Raw genomic sequence first — 25,468 nt, forward strand, 5'->3', positions numbered from 1 at the left:
TTGACTGGTCTCCTCTTTCGGGCATCGGAGGATAGTTCCTACCCATTGCAGTTGCACAATGCACCGGTCGTCATGGATCACAATTGGACCCCGCATTTGATGACGCGGTCTAGGCAGCTAAGGCTTGCCTCCTCCACGCTAGAGGGCGGGAAACATACTCGGCTCTCGCTCGAAGTATCCCAAAACAGCAAGTCGCTGCGCATATCCCAACTAGACTCTGTGCGATAGCACCCTGCATGTCCGAAATATCTGTTGGGGTCGTGCACGACCACGCAAATCCGAAAGGGCTCCTTGTTGGCTCTACTAGATGACGCATCAGGGTCGGGTGCTCGGTTATTCTAGGCTCCGGGCAACGCCGACGAGGTCAGAAATCTTCCGCAAAAGCTGCCTCGGCCAGCAGCACGAGATGCCTGGTCGCCGAGGTCAATGGCATAAATAGAGACCGAATCAGCGGGTGATTGAAGATCGTAGTAGAAAGGTTGCAAGCCCCTTCAGTATCTAGTAATTTGGAAAGTGTCGAGCAGTCGCGAAAGTTTTACCAATGCACTAATTTCTCACCCTGTCGGGTTGGGATCCTTGGCCTCCGAACTCCGGTCGCAAACCATGCTCTTATAGCTCCCTAGATTGCAAGGGGGGTAAGGGTTTTCAAAGTGGCTGAGATTCACGTCCGACCCGAAGTATGAGGGAGACCGTGTGCCTGGCTCTGCCATCTGCCCATTTCGCTCCAGTGGTAGCGGGCTGGATGGTGTGCCGAAGACCACAGCCGGGGGGAGTTGCATTCCCTCTAGGATCTTTGGTTTTGACTTCAATCATCAATGTGCGCTAATAAATTCATTTTCCGAAGCCCATAGGGTATCAAAATAACTCCACTGGTCGATAGACAAGGCGACCTGGAATATGTCTTGCACAGGTCCCGATGTTATTTCGTCCAAGTTGAAAGTCCCAGTATCCATGAAGCCGTCAACTCCAGAGCTCAGGTCGTCGGGTGTCATGTCAGGCACGTAAACGCCAGCCGCTGTTTGGCGGTTCTGTAGCATGTTAATATTAGCAAGAAGACTTCGCATGGTATCGGCGGCTTTGGATCCAATGAGGAAACTCTCGCCAAATATCTCAAGCACGGCTATGGAGGTATCGATCGCTCGCTTGGCCACCGCAGTAGAGGGACCATCTGGGTACGCAAGGACGAACCCCACAAGGGTTATGGCTGCGCTCCATTGCCATTGGAATGCTTCGTGCCAGCCGGCCAGTACGGATGTGGTGCTAAGGGCTTGAAGCGTGATATCCGTCAAGGCGATTGCGTGCAGTGCGCTTTTCTCCGCAAATTGGACCGCAGTCGGAGCAGAGGCAGAGCTGAACGAGATCAATGGACGATACAAGGCACAGCATATGTAATGGTACGTCAGTTCCAGGTGCAAGCGTTGCCGTTGCACCCATACAGGTGCGAATTGCTCAATCTCAAGCTTGGCTCGATCTGTGGAAAAGGATGTGCCGGTACTCTGTCCATTCATTCTTAGAGCGCCCGGAACATCAGCGACCCATTGTTCCAGGCCTTGAACAAAAGGGTGTAGGGATTCTGCAAGAGATTCGAGGACCGGTGGGTTGTCCCACACGGACTGGTTGTCATGCAGGTTCAACTCTTTGCTGTAAAAGGCCGTCTGAGCTGCTCGCGCAACCAGGAAAAGCTTAGTATTTTGCAAGTTAAAGCTCAGCCAGGTTACAGTATCACTCAAAGGGGAGTAATTTGATCCAGCCTCCACTGCACTCTGGAACTGGTCGTCTGGCAACATGGGGCTGTTCTGGGAATGATAAAACTGAAGTGGACGACCGAGCTTTAACCCAATCTTAGTATCCATAACTAGGAGCGCCGACCACAACCGCCGCCGAAGCTCACGCTCCGACCGTGACAATGTGTCAGGCGGGTCATGATGAAGACCAAGGGTATACGCGGCTCGAGCAGCCTGAGCAGCAACATTGTCTGCCATATTATGAAAGGCACCGGAGCAAACATAGACGGCACACAGGAGAAGGGCTTGTACCGTGGCCAGGGTCGGGCTCTCGAGCTCGTATGACACAAGAGTCCGACAGCGTTGGAAATACCATTGTCCCGCCAAAGTGGCGTCGACGGAGCCCATTTCCTTTTGTTTTGTCGACGGTAGCATTGACATGCCAAGCTGCATGCTCACTGCCACCACGATATCAGCAAGCGCTGATGGCTTCCGCGTGTTAGCTGCTGTGATCCACAATGATCGATAATGCTCCCTAAATTCAGCTTCGTTTAGGATCGGGACGAGACCCGCGTGATACGAACTCCAGTACAAGTCGAGGAAATACTCTTCCTGGGTTAAACTTAAATACACCGGTGATGCTACTGGAGTTGGAGATTCTTCAGTGACTATACCATCCCGTTGTGAGTCAGTCCCGGGAAACTCGCCGAGAAGGGCCCTTGTGGAGCTGTAAAGGGAGATTTGTTCTGTGGAGTGCTTCTGGTCCAGGCTGACATTCAAGAATTTCGCCATACGGTCAATGAAGTAGAATAGTGACGATGGTCCGTACCATGCTTGATTGGCAGGGTTCGCGGCGACGACCTGAATGCCACCCCACGATTTATGAGGCTGGGTATTTGGGTGCATAGATTGCCGAGAGTTTTCCTGGCCCCCTTCGCGACCCTGAACCGTGGTAGCGTAGGTAGAAGGGGCAGGGCTCCCATCGGTGACGGGAGCATGGCCAGGTGATGAGCTTGCTGTGGAGACAATGGGTGTTTCTGGCGCCAGCCGATGTCTGTAGACCGACAATTCCGCTTCAAGTTCCTTCACTCGCTGCCTCAGACGGTCGATCTCTCTGGATAGGCTGGATATCAGCGATACCCTGTTGAGGGATGTGTCCACCCAAGCACGTACCTCAGTGCTTGTGGAAAGGTCTTCAGTTCATCTTGTCCGCCTTGGTCGCATGAATCGTTTCTCTGGAGACATGGTCTACACGGTCGCTCATTGTCGCATTTGATTCTCCGGATGCGACACCGTTCACAAGCGCGCGAAACCTGCTTGCGAACTCGTTTGGCAGGAGGTTGATTCTCGGTTGGTCCTGGCCCCGCCTCCGCAAAGAAAGCATTGGTGGGCATGATGATGCGAGACAACTACCATCCCCGCCGGAGATGAGTTGATGAGCAGACGAGGCGATTGCTTATCGTTGCGCGAGGAGGTCACGTGTTACAGTCACCTGACGCGGGAAACCCCGGGAGTAGCCGGAGACCTCCGGGTCTAGGCGTTGTCGTCTCTCTGACGGGGAACTTGTACGTCCATACAAAGCACCGAGTTTATAGAAATCAGTGACCATGACCTATCGACTGGTACCGAAAGACAAGGCACAATTACTCCTGTTACACCACACTTGGGTCCACCCCAATGGCTTGAACGCGCGACACAGTGACTGGCACAGTTTATATTGAGCTGTTACCTTCGGGGCGTTGTATTTAGCAGCAGTCATCCTACAGGTGACAATGAAATTTCCATCAATTCTTTGCTAAGCAATCATGACTAGCAACACTTGCATCCTAAGGGACAGGCAGGCAAGCACTCGTGGCACGTGAGAAGTGTCCATGAACGAAGTTACCTTTGCCCCTTCAAAAGCAAACATCTTCCAGTCAAGGACCAAAACTCTCAATCGTGGCACCCTTCTTACAGTTTAATACCCACACAAAGTCATTCTGGCCGATGTTTCCCCTTGCCGTATCCCAGCGAAGGTCCAAACCTCGGGTTACGGCATGTAGATACAGTAACGGCCGAATTTTTCAGACATCATGAACGTGCTGAGCCCTATTGCCGAAGTAGAACTACAATACCGGTGGCCGCCGCTGCTGAATATAACGTGCCACGATAATATTACCATGTGGGATGAATAACAACACGGCTAGTTTAGAGGACTCCGCCTACCCTGTCTCGAATTATATGAGCGCAGCCCTGACCGGGCAGCCAATGTTACCCTCTCGATTGATTCAGGGTTAGTCGGCGGTGTAGCGTTTCTTAATGATTGTTTTGTACGGATTGAAACCACCATTCTTTTGTTAGATGGGCGGCTGTAGGATATATATTTCAAGGACCAACCCTGTCACGAGCACAAGTGTGTGAAAATTTTTGAAAATACATAGTTCTTCAAGGGGGTCCAACCTCCAGGCGATTCACATGTCTTCCGCATTGCCGGAGAGGTACAGAAGACTGATACACTGCCGTTACACTATACGTTGCCATTGAAGAGCAGTAATATCATGAAATATCTTTCCTATCAATTTCTAAGGGTCAGGCATCTCACCTCTCTGCAATGTACTCCTCAGACAAATTCATTCTCAGCCTTTCTATCCATAAGCCCTTGCCCTATCTATGACTTATCACGGTACTACTAACCATAATTTTGGAATAAGGGGCCTCGCAGAGGTTTGCCTTTGTCGCTGGTGGTGAATATAAGTTGATAGCTGTCAAATAATACTTTATCTGTTTAATACGAACATCATGAGATGAACTGATACTGATAATGATTAAAAATAGATACCTTCAGGGCACACAGGATGAACACAAAATGACTAGTCATTATTATTTGTCCAAAAGCATCCTCAATGGAGTAGCACATACGTGCTACGAAAGATAGAATACCGCTCCCTACTAACCGCGGTTTGCAATATAGTGTACCGGTGTTTCTTCGTCACGACCGAGTAGCTGGGCCCACATCGAACTGGCACCAACGGACTAGGTTTTTCATTCTCGGGGCAGACATGAAGAAATGATGACTCCCAGCAAACCGGAGGCTGTCAGGAGACTCACGGTCCCTTATTGGGGGGTTACGTCATGTGCGCATCTTAATCAAGGACATCAATCTCGGATTCACCTCCTTAACCTCTGAATAATGATATACTGCTCTTTGTGGACTGCAAGATCACTCTGGGAGAGTTTTACGTTGGATGTAAAAATTAGTGTATCCTGCTTTGATGAGGGCTGGGAGGGTGGCCCTTCTAAGGGTAACTTCGGCCGAAGACCCTACTCCAAGCCCCACTTTCGACCGCAGTTATGTTCCGATAACTCTTTGTCCGTGTGGCCGCCCAAACATTTGCACCGAGTATGCTCAAATGACAACGTGCAATTGGCATCAGACTAAGTATTCCAGCTAGGAGTAAATTGATACATACGACCATAGGGTGTGGAGAACAGGGCTTCCCGTCCGCTCAGCCGTACTTAAGCCACACGCCGGGAGGTTAGTAGTTGGGTGGGTGACCACCAGCGAATCCCTTCTGTTGTATGTTTCCTTCCTTTTTTTTTTCCCTTTTTTTGTTATCGTGGTCTCTCCTACATGTTCTCCTACACCTGGCTGAGGCAATCCAAGTGTATCAGATAAGGTTGGAGGCCAGGTGGAGTCAGCTTTGCATCAAACACCCTGATATTGAATACGCGGAAGCCAAGTGGGACCGTTGGAGATTCTTGTCTAGCAGGGAGCTTATATTATCAGGTGGAGACAATTCATATCCTCTCTTCGAGAGAGGTATTGCGCCAAGAATCTGATAAGGGACCGCTACGAGGAATAGACTTGCGCCAAGCAACGAATGTGTGGCGCCCGTTGGGGTACTCCTGTCCCATATGGATCATCCGATACTCAGCATCGCCCTTCTCTTTACTTCCAGCTCTCCTACCATCCTAGCAATATGTTCAGAAAGCTCGCCGCCGCAGCTTTGCTGCCCTCTGCTCTCACTGGTGTCCTTGCCGCGCACACAGGCAGCAATACCTGCGCAAATGTGCACATGATGCTTGCCCGCGGAACAACCGAGAGCTATCCGGGGCTGTTGGGCTCTTTGACCGATCTCGTCATGGCCGCAGTTCCGGACAGCGACTACGAGGACATCATCTACCCAGCTACCCAGGAAGGCTCTACTCCTAGCTACGAGGAAGGCATCTTCAACGGCACCGCTCAATTGAAGGCTTACGTTGCAGCCTGCCCAGAGTCCAAAGTGGTCTTGTTCGGATACTCTCAGGTACGCCCTACCATCCCTGACCGCTGTCTCGGCGCTGTAACCTTGCTTACTTGAATAGGGAGCCATGGTCGTCAGCGACATGTTAGCCGGCGGCGGCGATAATGGAACCTTGGGCAATATCACTAGCCCGTCTGTTGACCCGGACACTCTGGGCTCGCACAGTACGTCAAGAGCTATCTTCTTCGCGCTTTCTGCTAATCAACACAGTCACCGCTGTGCTCCTCTACGGCGACCCCCGCCACATGCCCAACCAGACATACAATGTCGGAGATGTCACTGCGACTGGCGTAAGTGGAGCTATGAGCCCAAAGCCGTCGAGAGATGGGAGAATGCTAAACCTGGATTATGACAAAAATACCCCCGCACTCCTGCGCAGCTCGAGGCGTTGTCGAAGTACGCCGACAGACTCCACGACTACTGTGACGATAAGGATGGCGTCTGTGATGCTGCGGGAACCAATCTCTCGGCTCATTTGGCTTATGCTACTATTTGGGACAAGACGACCGCTACTTGGGTGGAGAGCATGGTGGAGAAGATGTAATTGGTGAAGGCTCGGGAATTACGGGAGAGTAGAGCTGGTGATAGAGAGTAGTGACATTGAGGGGTTAAGGCTGGATAAATTGAGTACATAGGCCGTGAGCTAGTGATCCATCAATATAACTATCGGCAAAGAAAAGACATAAGCAGGCCATTTAAGGCCAGGATGGTGAGGAGAGGAGCCAAATCCAATGCAATTGTGGACCTTACACGAATAACCGGATTAAATCCTGGCCGATTTCATTTACCACTACCTCCAAGATACTGCCTGATCCATAGTCAGAAATCCCGGTACACGTTGTATATTTCTCGTGTGCCATTCCCACTCCAGTCTCCCCAACTAGTGACTCCAGGGGAAAAAGTGTCAATTTCCCCTCCAATATAGAACTGCATATATCCAGCAGCTACGGAGTAATCTCGACAGAAACCTACATCCCTTTCAGTTCCACATACATTATCCATCCACCCCATTCTGCGTATGCTCGCCCCTAGCTCTTTGAGCGGGAAAGCGAGAAACTGAAACCCGAGAGCCGAGATCCCCACATAATATGCATATACTCCAACCCGAACGGCCCAGGGGTCTGACCCAGCTTTTGATTAACAACCCACCTCCCGGCACGGCATCTCAAATATGCTCCGATGTCCGAGGATTCAAGACGGCACAACCGCGTCAGCCGGCTTCATCTCCGCAAGCACTTATCAGCAACCTGAAAATTTTGGCCATGACCCGGGATGATGTTTTCTAGCTTTGGCTTCACGGACATCTCTATCTTCCAGCTGTATTTCGACATGGGCTAGGTACTTTATTCGACTAACTTGTAAGCTTACCAGTAGACTACGGGGCTATCGTTTCTCAAATGTTACTGACGACAAATCGCCGAGGATCTAACAGACTGTTTGTTGCGAGAAGATCATGGAGAGTGTGAGGAGCGGGTATAGTGACGCCTGACGGTTTTGGTGCTCTTATTCTTTTATAAGATGGTCCATATCCGCGACTACTCTCACCAGTGTTACGGATATCAAATACATAATTTACATGCTTGTAGGATCTTCCCTGGTTACTTTTTAGGGTACGTAGCAGTCGTTCCAGGCTGGAGACCCTCGCTTACCTACACGGCTGGCCAATTGCTATTGTTCCAGGTTTCTGTCATGAATGGAAATTAGGACTTCAATGGCTTTGTATTGGCTCTAGGACAGACGAGGCTTCCAAACGAAGCTATCACCAGCCCCAGGTACTCGTACGAAGATACTTAGCCACGGTTAGGCTTCCGACGGTTACAGGCCATAGATTATAGTTGTGGAGACTCAGGCGTAATTACGTGTATGGCGATCTGTTACCTGTTGAGAATTTATCATTCCTTCATAATCAAGACAGAAACGAGCTGCTACCGGTGCTGGAGCTGAGGAGCAGCGTAATTTCCACCGAGGACAAGGAACAGCTGAAAGGAACGTCGACGAGCAAGCACCGCATCCTATCTATGAAGATTTTGGAAAGAAATATATATTGTTTGACATGACATTGTGCAGGAGCACTGCATTGCACGTATCCTCATCGGCTCCATTCTAGAGTTGTCATAGATAGATCTCGAGGGATAAATTTGTAAATTTTAGGTCTCGCTTCGCGGTAGTTGACAAAAATGATCCACTGTTATGGGCCGAAGTGGCATCGAGAGCCGAAAGTTAGGGTCCGGATCCCGAGAGCCGAGGTCACCGGACCGCGGATTTCCTCACCTCTCGGCTTTCGTGCTTCATTCTCCGTCCTCCGCCCTTCCCACGCAACCACGATGCCCGAACGACTGGAACCTCGTATCGCCAGGTCTTGCGACAATTGCAAGGCAAGAAAAGTGCGATGCATACGTAATGATTTGCTCCCCTCTCTGTCTTTTCTTCACTTCGATTGCTTCCCCGTACCTGACGGAGGAATAGGACCCGCAACAAGTGCCACTTGCACACCGTGCCAGGTACGCTAGCTGAAGGCGGGACACCCTTTTCGCTATTATTGGAAGCTGAGCTCGCCAGAAACGAAACATTGAATGTCACTATGGCTTCACACGGAGGCAGCTGAGACCAAAGCAGTCCCCGGCCTTGCCACTTCCCAGTAGGAGATAGCAATCGGCTATTGAACAGCAGTATTTATGTAACTCGTATAGCAAGCCCTCTTGTTCCAGACCGCACCTCGACTCCTGCGTCAACGCCGGCGGATGGCTCAAGGCTGTATGTCGATCACATCCTGGTCGACCGGGACGCGGATGGGAGGAACCGTGATGCATGTTCAATTTTCAAGGTCAAAAGAATCCTTGAACTCCGTTGCTGAATGTAACTGATAAAAGCAGACACACGAAAACCATGGTATAAATCATCACTATAATATGGAACCCGACAGCAGCTTACCATGTGCTCAGTCCCCAGCACTGGGATGGCCTTCTTTTCAGAAAGTCGCATCCGCTCCCTGACGAATATACTGGGTCATAGTAAACTGCGAGACCTTATCGAGGCTCTGGGGCAGACGATCCACCAACATGCGCATGAGTCTGGGATAAGGTTCCGGAAACCAGATACGCCCCCCCAAGCTCCACCCCAAGATACAGCTCGTTACATTGCGGGTTAGCTATGTTTATATCCGCGATGGTGGGTTCTTACTAATAGTGAGTTCAGCATATTTCCAAATGTTAGACCCGCTTTCACCATTTCTCGACCGAGGTAAGTTTGAACAACAAGCTTTCGGGCCCCAGTTACCAGAGCTGCTCGTGAACAGTGCGGCATTCAGCGCATTGTATCATACGGTCTTGGCGTTAGGATGCCAATACGCCGAGGCGGGTTCCTTCGCCCCTCATCAAGGAAAGGCGTGGGAATACTTCCAAGTGGCATTGGGTCTGTTTCCGGAGATATTGGTTCCTCCAGGAAGATTGGTCAATGTGCAGGTGCATGATGACAATCTGCATTCAACGTCTACTAACTTCCAGCAGGCCTTAACAGCTATGGTCTGTTCAAGATACATATAATAACAGGTGCATCGTCGCTAACGCTGCATTAGGCACTATTTGCCTCGAGCTTCTCTTGCATTCAAATTGGAGAAACCTTCATCTCCGAGGCAGCCAGAATGGTTCAAGTCCTAGGGTATAACGCAGCCTACATACGGACAGAGGATGAAAAGGCATGCCGTCGAGTGTTTTGGGCTATCTATTGGCAAGAGAAAGTGGCGTGCTTCTTCCGAGGGCGAGCTTCAGTAAGATGATTGAAACTGACTATCACGACATAGCTGAGTCACTTTAGACGATGCCCGAGTATGACATAGGCTGCCCCGTGCCGAATGCCCCTGAGGCTGTGACTGGTCAGCTGGACTGGCTATTGACTACAGCGGGTCTGGGTCGGTTGATGTCACGGATGTATGAATGCCTTTTTTCTGTGAGTGCAGTCCAGAGGCACAAACAGGCACGGATTGCGGCCATCAATTCGGTGTCCAGTGAGTTGGAAGCATGGGCGTGCTCTCTGCCGCCTGCATTTCAGCCAAGCCAACCTCTTCGGTCTTCGAATTTCAACGAAGCCTATTCGCTCGAGATGGGACTTCAACTGCGGTTCGTCTATCACGCTTTGATGATGTCTATCTGTCGGCTTCGAATCCATCTTGTCGCCGATCAAGAACCGGGCGAGTCAGACCAGGAGACTAAGCGCCGACTGATGGAAACCGCGCGAGACATTATTTATCATTGCTGTCACATTAAGCAAGAGGCCTATGTGCCTGTCTGGTATACCACCCTCCCAAATTGCTTCTAGAACTGATCTGACCGAAGAAGGGAGCTTGCAATCGTTCCAATATCGGCACTCTTTGTCATTTTCGACTTTGTGATCCACAACCCGTTTCACAAGGAAACCAACACCAATCTCGCATTCTTAGATATCGCCGCCGGATATTTCAGCCGTTGGGAGATTGCTAACAAAGGGTCACTACCGGCATCGAACCCTGCTGAGTTGTCGCACATCGCTCGCGAGTTTGTGCAGAATGTCCGAGCCAAGTCGGATACTTCACGTCTTCAAAGATTAGACCAAACTGTACCCGCGACTCCTCAGGCAGCCCATAATGTATCAATTGTTGTCGATCCGAGTCAGATAGAAGTGAGTCCTGCTCTTTCCCTGCCATACATGAAGATTTGGCTAAGTCGAAGTTCAATAGAATGAGGCATCTGTTGCCTTCACAGATTACCTCCACGCATCGTCAGCTCACCCAGATAGTCTCTTCTATCCTGATGACCCACTACAGCCGATATTAGGAACGTCCATGTTGCCAGCACCTGACCTGGCTTTCATGTTTAATGGTGGGATATGGAGTCCGCACTCGCCGGGATTCTAAACCCGGTTCCAAAGCAGACTTCACATTGAACAAGCTATTTCGCTACTAAGAATCTTGAATAGTTCCTTGTACTATATTTCTTAATGTCTCAAGATTTTGAAGTCTACTAGGTACTTGAAAATTGCCGGGAAAGATTATTAATCCATGCAAAGGCTGCTCATGGAGGTTAGTTGCAAGTATATACTTCTTGACTAGGACTTCTTCCCAACTTCGATCAAATTCCATAAAATGCTGTCTTGAGATCTTCCAACACACGAGTATACGTCTTGCCATATATGCTATATCATACCATCTAATCAATTATACTCTACCTTTCACATCCCATTATACACCCCGGAGAATGGGTAATCTACCCCCCTCAACCTACCAATTCCACGGAAGCCAACCGAGCGCTCGAAGATGACCGTACCTCCTGACGATTAGCCAGTTCTGCCCCCAGTGCGTCCCAGTTGGTGCAGGCCAGGTGTTGATGTTGACATGTTACAGCTCATATCCCAGATACCATTGCTGGATGACTAAGTGTCACCTGATTCTACGCTCCCCAGTTACCCCTCAATCCCCGGATGTCGAGGCTCTACCATCTTCAACGACGGTTGGTATGCATAGAACCTGATTTTGCAAGACATAGACGCGGACAATTGTCAAGATTATCCAACACCCTGAACACACGCATTATGCCTGAAGACAAAATCAAAGACATGCACGTTGCTATCATCGGTAAGGTTCCATACTTTGGTATCTGACCTTGTGCCACTAAGCAGAAACAATTATAGGCGCCGGGATTGCAGGCCTTACTCTCGCCATAGGATTACACAAGAAGGGGGTCCCATTCACGGTATACGAAGCAGCGTCAGAGTATTCCACGGTGGGGTAAGAATCCTCCACAGTATCACTGAGAACACAGCCTTGCCTGTCTGACTGCGAGAATAGCGCTGGCATAGGCTTCGGTCCGAATGGGGATCTAGCGTTAAACATGATCGAAGAGGGCTTTCTTCCCAAGTATGAGCGTGTCTGTGTAGGTCATAAGCCTCCCGCACCTCAGGATATATATTATGAAGGGCTACTTCTGGAGGAGGGACTTGGTATGCCACTCCTCACCTTTGTCTTTCCCCTCCAATAATTGAAAAAGGTGACATTGATACTAACCCTATACTCCAGGCCTCAAAGAACCCTGGTACGGTAACTCATCATGGGGCCACCCAGACTACATCCGCAGAGCAGTCCGTACTCCCCCCCCCTCAGACCATAAACACTAACCCCCCAGGCCCACCGCAACGCCGTCCTCCAAATCCTAACGACCTTCATCCCCATCACCAAAGTGCACTTCAACAAACGCCTCACAGCCATCCAACAACACCCCACCAAAGTCCTCCTCACCTTTGCCGACACCTCCACCGCTGAGGCAAGTATCGTCGCCGGCGCCGACGGAATCAAAAGCATCGTACGCGAGCACGTACTCTCCCCATCCCACCCCGCGCAAATCGACCCCGTATACTCACACTCCTACTGCTACCGCGGTGTGATTCCCATCGCGCAGGGGGAGGAAATCCTCGGTGACTTGACCCACGTCGCGAAGATGTATCTGGGGCAGGGACGGTGTTGTGTCACGTATTTGATTTCGGGGGGTGCGGTACGTACTATCCCCCCATCTAGTCACCAATTGAACAAGATATCCTAACCACACCCCCAATGCACGGGAATACAGGAACTCAACCTCCTCCTCTGCGTGTCAGACCCCAAACCCTGGGAATGTCCTAACACGGTGACACAAAAAGTCACACCGGAGAGTATGATCTCCGACTTCACAGACCGGGGAATAGACACCCGCTTCCTCCGCCTCTTAACGAAAGCCCAACCCATCAAATGGGGCTTATTCCATCACCCATCCACATCCACATACTACCGAGACCGGGTAGTCCTCCTCGGCGACAGCGCGCATGCGTCCCTGCCGTTCCAGGCCGCTGGGGCAGGTCAGGGGTTAGAGGATGCGTTGGTGTTGTCGAATGTACTGGGTAAGATCTTTCATGCTCCGGGGAAGGAGGGTAATCTTGGGGAATATGTTAGGGCTGGGTTTGCGGGGTATGATTCCGTTCGGAGACCGCGGGCGCAGAGGCAGGTGGAGCGGGCGTATGAGATGAGTCGGATGCTTTATTTTGAGCATCCTGAGACGGGGGGGAGTATGGAGCGGGTGTTGGAGAAGATGCAGGGTGGGTGGTTTGATTGGTTGTGGTTTCGGGATTTAGAGGTGGATGTAGAGGAAGCAGTGAGGGGGGTGGATGAGGTTGTTAATACTCGGCGTTGACTTTAGCAAATCTGTACTATATAATCACATCATATACTGCTAGCCTTAGTGATACACCCTAGGAATATGCCCGGGGTTGGATGCTATTGGGTGACAGTTTACCTTCGATACACAGAATGATAGTCTTCCTCATTTAATTGGAGTAAAACAAAATATGCCAAGGCAACTACCGCATAAATCATAAAAGAAGATATCCCTTTTTCGTTCCTGGCTTAGAAAGTATAAGGATGTCCGTACGCAAATTGAGATGGCATATATTGACAACTGGTCATCCTACCTACCATGGAAACAGAACCGAGCATCCAAATAAATATCAGTGTCAGTACTCATCACGGTTATCCTATCATTAAGTCTCAATGGACTCTGGCTTTCCATCACATTTAGCATGCTGAGCTAGAGCGCACACAGTAGGATTCGCAAACAAATCCCGCACCCTAAAATCCAACCCACGCGATCGAGCCCGCGCAACCAAGCTCATAGCGAGGATAGAATCGCCCCCCAAGGCAAAGAAATCATGATCCACCCCAAAGTCCGTGCCATCAACATTGAGCGTGTCCTCAAACAGTTCATGTAACACATGCTCGACCGGGCTCGACGGGTCCCGCTTCTGCACGCTGGACGATGCATCGAGATATTCCTCCCGGGGCCGTTCCGCGGCTAGACTGCGGAGGAGTTTACGGTCCAGCTTGCGGGATGTGCTTAGTGGGAATGAGTTCACGTAGAGGAAAGCTGTGGGGATCATATAGCTTGGTAAGGAGGCGCGTAGGGTGGGCAGTGCGGCTGCGACCTGTGCCTGGAGGGTTCGATCTGATTGTCTGAGTGTTTGGTCTCGAGGACGAATGAAGGCCGTTAGAGTTGGTTGTCTGCGGCTGTTGAATGTATCGTCTTTCGGGACTACCAGCTCTGCGACGGCTTCGGCAGCGTCGGGAAAGCTGCGGCGAAGGTGGTATTCAACTTCGCCAAGCTCGATGCGTTGTCCGCGTAGCTTGATCTGGGTGTCTTTGCGGCCGACAAATCGTAGTGTTCCGTCTGCTTTGTACTGGACTAGATCGCCTGTGCGATATAGACGTGAGCGTGTTGTTTCTGCACGGCGGAACCGCTGCAGCCATGCTGGGTGCGTATCTGGTGCGATGAATGAGGCGGCCGTCTTGGTTGGGTTGTTGATATACCCATAGCCGACAATAGGACTTTCCACGACGAGCTCTCCGACACTACCTATTGGCATGAGCTTTTGGTCGTCATGCGCGTCGACAACCCAGCACACTGCGCTGGTCGGCAAGCCAACGTTGTTTGGGTCTTTTGGGTCATTGACATTCTGATTCAGAGTGGTAAGGATAGCACACTCGGCGGGCCCGTACAGGTTGAGGAGATGGACTTCTGGTGACCACATGGTAATGTCCTCAGGAGCAATAGGTTCCCCTGCGAGGACCAGCGTCTTGAGCATAGGAGTCGTTTGGGGTTGAATTATCCGGGCCACAGATGGCGTCAAACATGCCCAGTTTACCTCAAGGTCACGCATAACCCGTGCGAGATCACCCTCTCGGTCCTTGGCTGAAGGGATACAAATACAGCCGCCGGCGACGAGGGTCAATAAATGATCGGCGATGCTGATGTCAAAAGCATAGGCCGCGAATTGAAAAACCCGGGAGGTGGGATATAATGACAAGGCGACACTGTTGGCTTTGGCGCTGGTACACCATGATTCATGCGAGATAATAGCCCCTTTGGGCTTACCCGTTGAGCCAGAGGTGAAGACTGCATAGAGTGGGTTTTTGGGGTTGGTTTTGGATTCTAGGGTGGGAGAAGTAATTTGGCTGGATGGCCACGAGCAGTGAGATTCGCCCAAAACAATGGAGACATCCGCGAGTTGAGATGCACTAGATGCATTCTTCTCGGAAGTAATAATGAACGGTGCTTCGGCATCATCGCAGATACCACGCAGCCTCTGTGTTGGATGGGAATCGTCAAGGACAATAAACGCCCCTCCGGCTTTTATGACAGCAAGCATTGCGATAGGGGTCCACCGAGACTTTTCGAAATACAGCGGAATGAAAACCTTGGGACCCACGCCTTGCCCCTGGAGGTAACGTGCCATCTCTGAAGACATCTGCTCCATTTCCGCGTATGTAAAGTTGCCATCCCAGGCACACACAGCCGGAGCATTGGGCTGAGTGAGCCCTCGCTTTCGGATCCAGTCATGAGCACATATCTCAACCGTCTCAGGTACGGCACGATTCCACTTTTCCAACTGCAACCCGTCCTCAGGACTGATGGCATCAAGATCGCGTAAAGGAACGTCTTCAGATCCAGATGTTAGAATGATCATGAGATGTCTGAGCTGTTTCAGCATTCGGTCCATGTCGACGTGAGATACAACATGCGGATCAAAGGTCGCCTCGATGTTTATTGTACCAGGTTGTTGTTGACAGATCAAAGTGATTGCGTAGGAGCTAAAGGCCCCTATTGCGGATTGGTTCTGCTTCCTGGAAAACATCCAATCACTACCACACTCCTCTGGTTGAACGACGATATGACTTTGAAAGTTGCAGACTTTTGCGGCTCCCTCGCCCAGACGTCGGAGGTTCTGCAGCCCTATTTGTTCATAAGGAATAGCAGAAATGCAATACTCCCGGAGCTGCTGCAGATTCCGCTTTACAGTCATTCCTGGGTCAAGATTCAATCTGAGCGGAATGGTAGCAATAGCCGGGCCGGCCATGTCCTCAACTCCAATCACAGGCGCACCGCGACCGCTAACGGTGAGGCCAAAGACAACATCGGAGGTTTCCGTGTAGTAGGAGAGGAGAACAGCCCAGGCTAGCTTGAGTTTTTCGGGAAGCGTGTATTCACTTTGAATCGTTTGTCGTATGGAAATTTGGATTGGTATCATCAACGTGGACTCAGGAACGTACGCCGGGCTGGGTAGCTGAGGGAAGCTGGCACTTTGCACATCAGTGAAGCGCCCTTTCCAGTAATTTTCCCTTTCAACCTTGGTGCGACTAATGTACTCGATGAACGGACTGAATGGCCTCTCGTTCAGCGTCTGGCCATTGTAGGCCGCCTCAAGCTCCCGCAGAAGTACGGGAAGGCCCCAACCATCGGATAGAGCATGGTGCACAATTAGAGTAAAGGTTGGCAGCTGTACCGCAGATGCCTCATGAAGGTGTGCACGAATCCATGGCTTTCCGAGCTCACAGGCTAGTATGTTATTCGGTTCATCATCGAATGAGCTCACTTCCAGCTCGATCGTTCCGCGAACCACAGCCTGGTAGATCTTGCCATTGCTCCCTTGTATGAATCGAGTCCGAAGAATTGGGTGGGCTTCGACTAGAGCATTCCATGCATTTCGAAATTGGTGGCTATTTACATTCCTCGGTAGTTCGTATCTGAAGACGCCCGTATAGGAACCTGGTCTTTTGGCTGCAAGAGAGATAAGTCCTTCCTGTAATGATGTACAAGGATATACATCCTCTATTTCTGTTTGGTGGTGGAGCACACATTGTTGCATGACCAGCTCAAGGAGTTGTGCGCGGTCCTCATAAGTTGGAATCAGAGAGAATGGTTGGGTTTTGTTGTTCGCTGAGATAGCACGAACTCGAATGACCATGTCTCTGAGGGTTGGGTGTCCATATAAATCGGCTATATCTAGCCGTATGCCTTCTTTTCTTGCTAGACCGGCCAGCTTCATGGCCGCCACCGAAGTTCCACCCAGCCCAAAGAAGCTATCTTGAAGTCCGATGTCGTCCTGTCTAACGTTTAGAACTCTGGACCACAGAGACTGGAGTTTGCGCTCCACTGGGCTGCAAGACTTGCTGCTCGTAGTGTCAGACATTCGGCTGTATCTGCGAAGATCATGCCGACTCAAGGTTGCAGCCAGACGGCGGAGCGTTTGCCGATCACTCTTTCCGTTGTTTGTAAGAGGCATCGACACTAAGAATAGGAATGTCCTGGGAACCATGTATTGAGGAACCACCTTGGATAGCTTTCTTTGGAGGATCTCTGTCTTGATGTTCAGGTCCTCGGTTGGCTCCTGGAGCCATTTTGTCGGGTTAGCGGGCGATTGTGTACGATTTGATTTCAGGACAAGAAATGCAATCAGAACCGAGGCAGACTCATCCGCGATTGGGATCATATCTACAACAACATCCATAGCATCTGGGGTATGTAATCTGATGTGATGCTCGACCTCTCGTGTGTCGAGGCGCTGACCGTGAAGTTTGACCTGCATGTCCTTTCTGCCGATATAGCGGATCGAGTTTCTCACGGCATCGAAAACGACCAAGTCGCCTGTCTTATACATCCGATCCCCTTGGGGCCTGAATCTTCTGTGCCATGACGGAGGGTCGATGAATACTTCGGTAGTGCGCTCCGGATTGTTTAAATAACCGCGGGCGACCATGGGTCCTTCTAAAAGTAGTTCTCCAACCTCACCTGGCGGAGTCAACCTGTTGTGGTCGCCAGGATCAACGACCCAACAATTGACTCCCACACCCCGCCCAAGGTTTGCCGGATCAACCTGAACTCCGGGTTGTAGAATTGTAGCCATGCATCCAATAGTACATTCAGTGGGACCGTAGCCACTGATGCACTGCATATGAGGCATCCATTTCTCAACGTCGCCTTCTCGTAGAGCCTCACCCCCGATAATCAAGGTTTCCAAGGTGCATAAGTCCTGAGGCTCTAGGACTCGCGTAAGCGAAGGGGTCAAAAAAGCCCAGGTGCAGCCTAGTCGACGACATGCCTCTGCTATGTTGTTTTTGCGCTGAATCTCCGACGGTATACAGACACACCCACCCTTGACCAATGGCGCGAAGATGTCCAACAGGGATGCATCAAAGGCATGAGATGCAAATTGGAAGACTCGGGATCTCTCGTGAATGTTCAAAGCAGCACTATTGGCCAACACACTGGTCGACAAAGACCGATGCTCTATGACCACCCCCTTCGGTTTGCCAGAGGTACCCGACGTGAAGACTGTATAAGCAGCCTGCGTGCAAGGAACCTTTAGGGCTGGACTTTCTGGCGTCGAGTTTCTCCACACGGCTCTCTCATCGTCATCGTCAATGATGATCATGGTTCCTCGAAAATTGGCCTTTTCCGCCGTGGCCGTGGTGGCAATGATCACGTTTGGGGTAACCGCACAGAGGATCTCCTCCAAACGCTGAGAGGGTTGGGATGGATCTAACGGGACGAACGCGGCGCCAGCCTTCAACACGCCCAGAAGTGCCACAGGATACCAGCGAGATTTTTCGGAGCAGACGGGGACAAATTCGTCCAGCCCGACTCCGAGTCTTCTCAGATGAGACGCTAGACGGGAGGAGAGATGATCGAGAGTAGAAAAGCTAAATTGTCCATTCCAAGCGGCCACCGCCTCCCGTGCTGGATGCCTCAGAGCCTGTTGCTGGAATACATCCTGGACGCAGATATCGACGGACTGCTGCTTCTTGGGGTTGAAGGCATCTAGCTGTTGCAGCTGTTTCTGGTTGAGCTCATAGTCGCCCACTAGTTCCAGCGATTCGCGGCTGCGTTCGGTGGACACGGGCTTTGTTGACTCCTGATGAGTCGCATCCGCAAAGGTCTCGATCTTGGTCATGTTGCAATGCTGGATGATGAATATTATATGTTGAAGGGCGGCATCGAGGCAGACGGAGTGCAGCGCAGTTGGCGAGTCAAACCATTTCAGGGAAGTGAAGTCGGCGAAATATATACAGATGAAAGACATACGGTCTGGCTGTGGTGAGTAGTATTCGACTTTCTTTCCTCTGTTCCCCTCGGATGATGACGACGAAGACGATGAAGGGAGGGCATCTTTGGAGACGAAAGTTTGGAAGGACAAGGATGTGGAAGGGTAGGTGAGATTTCTTACCGTCTACGATACATGGTATCTCCCTGATTGGCAACGCCAGGAACTCCGCATAGTAACTCCCAAAACACTCTACTCGAGTCGTGAGCCAGTGGTGGGCAATACAAGCTTTGCGTTCCAAGGCACACAGCAGCCACAAGAACCATCAGCAAACATCTCATATAATGCGAGGAGAAAACTGGCTGATATTGAGCTCCACCTGATGTGACCCAGGAAGTGGGCACCGTGATGGACCCCATACATTTGCAAAAGAATGCCTGGATTGCCCATCCAATCTGGACAGAGCCAGGGCTGCATAACCTGCTGGGAGCTCGCCACCAATGACATGGTCGCTTGTGCCAGGTTTCTCCATGGCACAAACCGGAACATCGCCGTATCCCTACTCCTGGCAAATAGCTGGACATCAGGGATGAGCTGAACCCGGGCACTGAAATGGTTGAGCACTGGATTTGCATGCGCACCATCGAGTGGTCATCATGGTCATTGCTGTCGAAGCAGACTACCAGTTCTCTGCCTTAAGAATGGCGAGCCGGACAGTTCTGCTGGCACCCATCTGATCCGACTGTGCATGATCGCTTGTTCTAGTCAATATGGCCACCGCCTGCGAAGTCGTGCAGCCCTCCCCGGGGCTATTCCTTGATACGAGGCGTCGAGAGGAACCATTCCTGTGGGACATTAGTAACTCCCCCGAGCTGCTCGACCTGAGAACATGTATTCTTTCAGGGCTGTCGCAAACAGCCAAAGCGATTCCGTCTTTACTTCTATGGGACGAGCAGGGGCTCCGCAACTTCAATGAGTGGGCCGACAGCCCCCATTACTATCTCAAATCGAAGGAGATGGAGATTTTCGAGACGTGGAGAGACCAGATGGCCAATGCCCTACCACACAGGTCTGCATTGGTGGAGCTAGGGTGCGGGTACGTTGCGCGGTGACTCTTAATCTACTAGACAAGCTCGCGGTCTGACTCTACTACAGGAACCTGCACAAAACCTCCATCATTCTGTCGGCCCTCGCCAGACAAGGGAAGCAAGTCTGGTACTACGCCCTGGACGTCTCAAAATCCGCGTTGCGCCAGAGTTTGCAGTTCTTGCATGAAGAATTCATGTACTGCCCCAATGTCAGGATCGCCGGACTAATTGGCACATACGACGACTGCGTGGACTGGGTCGCTCACAACACTTCCACTCTCCACGGACTCCCTGCCACCTTTCTCTGGGTCGGAAATAGCATGCCGAACCTTTCCAAGACCGAAGCCAGCGATCTCATGAACAACTTCCGCCGAGCTTGCGGCGTGGCAGGAATTAGCTGTCGCTTTCTAGTGTCCGCAGACGCTTGTGCCGATGAGAGTAGATTGCTCAAGGCGTATGACCCGGAGGCTGGGACATCCCGTACCTTCCTCCGCCACGGTCTTCATCGTGCCAAAACGCTGCTGGGGACAGACTCGTTCGAGGAGGAGGTCTGGAACTGCACCGTCGAGTACGATCGGAAAGAGAATGAGATCCTAGCCTTCTATTCGCCAAGGGTGGATGTCATACTCGCCGTCGACCTGACCGTGCATAAAGGGGACAAGATATTCTTCTTCCGCAGTGGGAAATGGAATGAAAGCCAGATGGAGACCATTGCACACCAGGCGGGCGGATTCCAGGTTTCGCACGTATGGAGAGATTCGAATGAGGAGTATGGTAAGTGGAGACCCAGGATCGATTTCCCTGTTCCATGTCACACAGCTACTGACTGATTCAGGATTTTATCTTCTCTCATCCTAATGTGATCCATCACACCTTGCATGTCCCATAGCTTCATAGATAGGCAGTCAGAATTCATGATATGTCACATTCTGCGCGTATACGCAATTGAACCATAGACGGAGAATCAAGTCACTTCCTCACCCACATCCTAGAACGGCAATCCCCCATGGTCTCTGCATACCCCGAGGGGAGTTTCTAGCCCGCGGTTCACATGTACCCGTGACAGGGAAGGACTTGTTACACAGCATGCGTTAACCACCGTGCCATGTCATCATGAACCTTAACCGGGAAGTATTCGCCGAAGGGGCAGAACGCCACGGGGAAAGTCAAACAGTGACTGAACAGGCTTTCCAGCCCGTTTCCAAGCTTGATCGTTGAATCAGAACCAAGTCAGCACCAAAAGTCAATACCGAAAACATGGGTTCCATGTGTACCCCTTTTGCACTCCAATGGTCGGGATAAGGTGCCATCCTACCAGCTGAGGGGATCGCGGGATTGGCCCTGTTATCTCCCCATGGGAAACAAGGCATGCCGCACGTGGGTCTAGACGTTCTCGAAAGTTGAGGGATTTGTGTCCCGCTGTGCTACGTGGTCGATGACAACTGGATGAATAGGAAGACTTGCCGTGGAATTCGTGCCCTTTCTTCCGATTGACACCATGCTTGTTGAGGATAGATCTTTGGTAGAAGTATACATGCCCTGCTCTCTTACCCGACGAAAAAGAAGAATGCATGATTCCAGGTCCCAATTCCGGATGAGATATCGCACCCTGCTATACAGCATCTACGCTCCCTGGTATGATTCCGCCTGTTGATAGGCCTTTTCCCTCGCCATGTATCGGTGAGCGGAGTTTTGGTTCTTCACGGACGAAGCCGAGTCAAAGCTTCAGCAGGATAGGCATTGGGACAGTGACCGAAAGATATTGCTCGTACAGGGAATAAATAAAGCAGGATACATCGGCAGCCATTACAATAAAGCTCTTGCTACTCCAGCAAGCCAAGGGGTGTGAGTATCAGCAGACCCGAGACGCTGCATCAGTCTCATCTCGGCGGTTCCTAAGAAACGACATGATCTCCGTGCCACCAGTCCCAGTCAGATCGTCGCCTCCCGGATCACAGCGCGGCTCCCTCTCTCGCATCGCCGGAACGATCACATACCGCGAGACAATAGACAGATGCGCATCTCTCACAGACCTGAGCTTCAGCACCGCGCTTCGGTACAATCTCTGCACCTCCGTGTTGTGCGCTTGGATTAGGACAAACTCACGAATATTACACTTCTCCTCCATGAGCTCCAGAAATTTTCGGTGAGGCCCAGGCATGTAGTGCCGCATTTCCTCCAGGTATTTCGCCTGGGACCCTCCGAATGCGGCCTCGGTCTCGGCAGCCTCATGGTGAATGCCCAGAATGATATCAAATAGCTGGATTGTGGAGCTTTGCGCATTACTGCCGCCCCGCGTAGGCGTGCCATTGTCCCTCGGTCGACGAGTCTCCGCCATTAGGATAGCACACCCCCTTTGGGCGGCCGATGGAGGTTACATCCCGGCTGCCGCAGAGCATCGGCCGCAGTTGATGGTAGAAGACGGACGGTTCACACTGCTCGGACATGCGCATCAATGTCAAGCAGATTTCTTCCAAGCTGGTACAGATCTCCTGGAGAAATTCCTCCAGCTGCGACAAATCGTTGGACTGCACGGCACGGAGGGCGTTGAGGAGGGGGGGAATGATCTGCCCTCCCCGAGCCTCGATTGCGTTGGAGATGCTGAAGAACCAGGACTCATCTTGGGTTCCGGTGAACGATGCAATGGTGGAGAGATTATCCGGCTGTGCAAGACAGGTCTCAACGTCTTCGGGTCCTGATTTTGGGACGGAAAAGTTCCACAGGCAAAACGCGGCAAAGGTGGCGCACGGCTGGACTTGGAAGTACTGGGCCACTTCCATAAGTGGCCGGACAATGGATAGCGGGAGGGTCTAGACTATCAATCAGCTGTCTTGTCCTTCTTCCGGTCGAAACTCCGGTATCTCTCCATCTATGGCATTACTTACATCGCTGGCAACCTCCGCGCCCCACGTGTATGCCTGCGCTAGAAAGGACAGTACCACATAGGCTCTCCGCCACATAGGCTCGGAGCTAAGCCGATCCGTCGAGAGAATTGAGATTCTGTCGATTGTCGTTCGAGCGATGCCATGTTCTAAGAGTCGTGGGAGATTGGCGATTACGTTTTCCCATTGATCGTAGTATGGATCATTGAGCCTGGCTGGGGGGGTTCCTCGGGCAGGAAACCGCACTTGGCGGATATATGGTAGGGAGACGGATCGATGTCGAGAGGCTGTAACATGACGAATGGACCGGTTCTTCAGTGACGGCTCAATATCGTATCAGTTCCAGATTGTCTAGCTGGAGATCATCGACTCCTTAATTTATACTGTAATCTCGTCAACTGGTGACTGCGCATCGAGCATGAGCCCATCACGGATGTCACGATAAGCTTTGAATTTTCTTGGATCGGGGTGGTGAGCAAGAATGCCAGGACAGAATCATGATATCTGAAGGGAAATCCTGTGCGATTTGTCAAAGGCTTGGCATGGAAGGGAATAATTACTCCCTAATGAATGAGAAGCAAGAATGATTTCGTCACACCTCGTCCGTCAGACATTCTTTCTAGTAACCCCCTATACACCAAGAGGAAAGAATATTACGCACTCCCCAGCTGAACCAAGGTATCAGAGACAGGCATGCCCACAATTGACCCGGGTAGCAATTGAGGAGCACCCCGTGCATTATTCCGATTTCAGTGAGACTTTTTTTGTAACCTCTCTCCATTGTGCGGCCACCGACCTGACCACATCAGCAGTGATGACGCATCCTTGGGTGACTATCGTCTGCATTCTTGCGGTTTTCGTCTTGCTTGGAGCCAAGCTTAAGCAGAGGACAAGACCCAACCTTCCCCCGGGGCCTCCTGGTCTGCCTTTATTAGGAAACCTCCACCAATTCCCTTCCAGCAACACCAGAACAACCTTTGACAAATGGCACCGCACATACGGCCCGATCGTCAGCCTCACCCTTGGAACAAGACATGTCATCATCATAGGCAACGTCTCGATCGCCAATGAGCTATTCGCCAAAAAAGGCCGGATCTATAGCTCTCGACCACGAATGGTGATGGCACTCGAGAATCTATCCCAAGGAATGCATACAGTGTTCCTCCCATACGGTCCACAATGGAGAGCTCATAACCGCATCCATAAGACGATTCTCGCGCCGAGCAAAGCCCAGTATTTCCATGAACTCCTCGAAGCGGAAACAAAATTGACTCTGCGTGACTTGCTACATACTGAGGACTGGGATCGAAGTATTGTGCGCTTTACATCAAGTGTTGTGTATAGTCTTGCGTATGGAAAGCGACTCAAAGGGGATGAACCAGAGGTCCAAAGGATGGCTGATTTTGTGGAGGAAACTATGCGTGCGATTTCTGGGACGTGGGTGGTGGATATATTCCCTTGGGTTAACCGACTCCCCTGCTTGCTCAATCCCTGGAAGAGACTAGGGAAGAGGTATCACCAACAAGCCATGCAGATCTTCGCACAGAGCAGTCAACATGCAATGAACACTCCAGGATGGAACTTTACCAAGCATGTCCAGACAAAGGAACGAACAGATGAGATCGGCGAGGAGGAACTGCTCTACATAGTCGGGGTTCTCTTCCAAGCGGGTATCGACTCTACCTCCACGACTCTCCGATATTTCATCCTAGCGTCCATCTCACATCCGGACGAAGTGGCAAAAGTGCAGAAAGATCTAGACGCCACGGTGGGAAATACTCGCCCTCCAACACTGAACGATATACCTTCCCTACCCTACACAACCGCATTCATCAACGAAATCCTCCGCTGGCGCCCCATCACCGTCGCCTCCTTACCACACTGCACCACCGAACCCGACACATTCATGGGCTATGATATCCCCCCAGACTCAGTCATCATACTTAACCACTGGTCTACCGCTCTCAACACCGAGACGTACGGCCCAGACGCCACCCTCTTCCGCCCGGAACGATGGATCGAAAACCCCAATCTGCCGCTCCTAGCCTTTGGATGTGGACGTCGAGCCTGTTCGGGACAATATCTCGCGAGAAAAGAGCTTGAAATTATAATTCCTGGTATACTGTGGGCGTTTAATATCGAAGCTGGGTATATTGATGGGAAACAGGTGGAATTGGATCCGTGGGAGCTGCAGGAAATTGGGGGCCTGCTACGACCGCCGCCTTTTCCGGCTGATTTTAGGCCTCGGGGTGAGGAGAGGAGGTTGGTTGTTGAGCGGGAGGCGGGATTTGTGGATTCAGTGGGATTGGAGGATATTTTGAATCGGGTTCAGGAGTGCTGTGGATCGTGGGTGAATGGATGACATGTACAGGACAAGAGTAGGGCTGGACAAGGGCCTTAGGGTTTGTGAAGGGCCTCGCGAGCCTTCCGTATAGTACGAGGCATAAGGTAGAATACATCTCTTACCTAAACAAATCAACATCCATTGTATCATTCCATCTGATATCGAGGTATGCATTAGTGAAGAAACTAAGAAGGGCAGATCAAACCTGAGGGATTTAGTCTCTTTCCTCCTGAAGGAAAAAGTCCACTCTGTTAATACCTTCACTTCCTATCCTTCA

General features: G+C 51.1%; 8 protein-coding genes across 8 annotated transcripts; 5 read left to right on the plus strand and 3 right to left on the minus strand.

The window, feature by feature from the left end:
* Positions 1-812: 812 nt before the first annotated feature.
* On the minus strand, positions 813-3,118 carry BO80DRAFT_443409 (Zn(II)2Cys6 transcription factor; the record flags this gene model as incomplete). Its single annotated transcript, XM_025721347.1, has 2 exons — positions 813-2,838; positions 2,898-3,118. 2 exons carry the CDS (start codon positions 3,116-3,118, stop codon positions 813-815), a joined length of 2,247 nt encoding a protein of 748 aa, XP_025576935.1.
* Positions 3,119-5,683: 2,565 nt separating this feature from the next.
* Positions 5,684-6,551, plus strand: BO80DRAFT_471989 (alpha/beta-hydrolase; the record flags this gene model as incomplete). Its single annotated transcript, XM_025723116.1, has 4 exons — positions 5,684-6,010; positions 6,069-6,171; positions 6,218-6,297; positions 6,387-6,551. 4 exons carry the CDS (start codon positions 5,684-5,686, stop codon positions 6,549-6,551), a joined length of 675 nt encoding a protein of 224 aa, XP_025576936.1.
* Positions 6,552-8,939: 2,388 nt separating this feature from the next.
* On the plus strand, positions 8,940-10,895 carry BO80DRAFT_443411 (fungal specific transcription factor domain-containing protein; the record flags this gene model as incomplete). Its single annotated transcript, XM_025721348.1, has 6 exons — positions 8,940-9,150; positions 9,203-9,528; positions 9,582-9,773; positions 9,821-10,293; positions 10,342-10,660; positions 10,719-10,895. The coding sequence occupies 6 exons, from the start codon at positions 8,940-8,942 to the stop codon at positions 10,893-10,895; spliced, it is 1,698 nt and encodes a 565-aa protein (XP_025576937.1).
* Positions 10,896-11,492: 597 nt separating this feature from the next.
* Positions 11,493-13,191, plus strand: BO80DRAFT_378173 (salicylate hydroxylase; the record flags this gene model as incomplete). The annotated part of the gene is made up of 6 exons (XM_025716728.1): positions 11,493-11,612; positions 11,669-11,765; positions 11,826-11,977; positions 12,054-12,115; positions 12,160-12,525; positions 12,601-13,191. Coding segments are annotated over exons 1-6 (1,311 nt in total), but the record flags the coding sequence as incomplete, so codon positions are not given.
* A 352-nt stretch (positions 13,192-13,543) lies between these two features.
* On the minus strand, positions 13,544-18,787 carry BO80DRAFT_443413 (acetyl-CoA synthetase-like protein; the record flags this gene model as incomplete). The annotated part of the gene is made up of 1 exon (XM_025721349.1): positions 13,544-18,787. The coding sequence occupies one exon, from the start codon at positions 18,785-18,787 to the stop codon at positions 13,544-13,546; it is 5,244 nt and encodes a 1,747-aa protein (XP_025576939.1).
* Positions 18,788-19,647: 860 nt separating this feature from the next.
* BO80DRAFT_443414 (uncharacterized protein) lies at positions 19,648-20,823 on the plus strand (the record flags this gene model as incomplete). The annotated part of the gene is made up of 3 exons (XM_025721350.1): positions 19,648-19,973; positions 20,033-20,739; positions 20,801-20,823. The coding sequence occupies 3 exons, from the start codon at positions 19,648-19,650 to the stop codon at positions 20,821-20,823; spliced, it is 1,056 nt and encodes a 351-aa protein (XP_025576940.1).
* A 994-nt stretch (positions 20,824-21,817) lies between these two features.
* On the minus strand, positions 21,818-23,143 carry BO80DRAFT_453833 (indoleamine 2,3-dioxygenase; the record flags this gene model as incomplete). Its single annotated transcript, XM_025722041.1, has 4 exons — positions 21,818-22,250; positions 22,291-22,775; positions 22,851-23,058; positions 23,094-23,143. The coding sequence occupies 4 exons, from the start codon at positions 23,141-23,143 to the stop codon at positions 21,818-21,820; spliced, it is 1,176 nt and encodes a 391-aa protein (XP_025576941.1).
* Positions 23,144-23,661: 518 nt separating this feature from the next.
* Positions 23,662-25,282, plus strand: BO80DRAFT_472011 (cytochrome P450; the record flags this gene model as incomplete). The annotated part of the gene is made up of 2 exons (XM_025723117.1): positions 23,662-24,995; positions 25,219-25,282. 2 exons carry the CDS (start codon positions 23,662-23,664, stop codon positions 25,280-25,282), a joined length of 1,398 nt encoding a protein of 465 aa, XP_025576942.1.
* Positions 25,283-25,468: the final 186 nt, after the last annotated feature.

Source organism: Aspergillus ibericus (assembly GCF_003184845.1).
Source record: "Aspergillus ibericus CBS 121593 unplaced genomic scaffold BO80scaffold_12, whole genome shotgun sequence".
Classification (NCBI taxonomy): Eukaryota; Fungi; Ascomycota; class Eurotiomycetes; order Eurotiales; family Aspergillaceae; genus Aspergillus; species Aspergillus ibericus.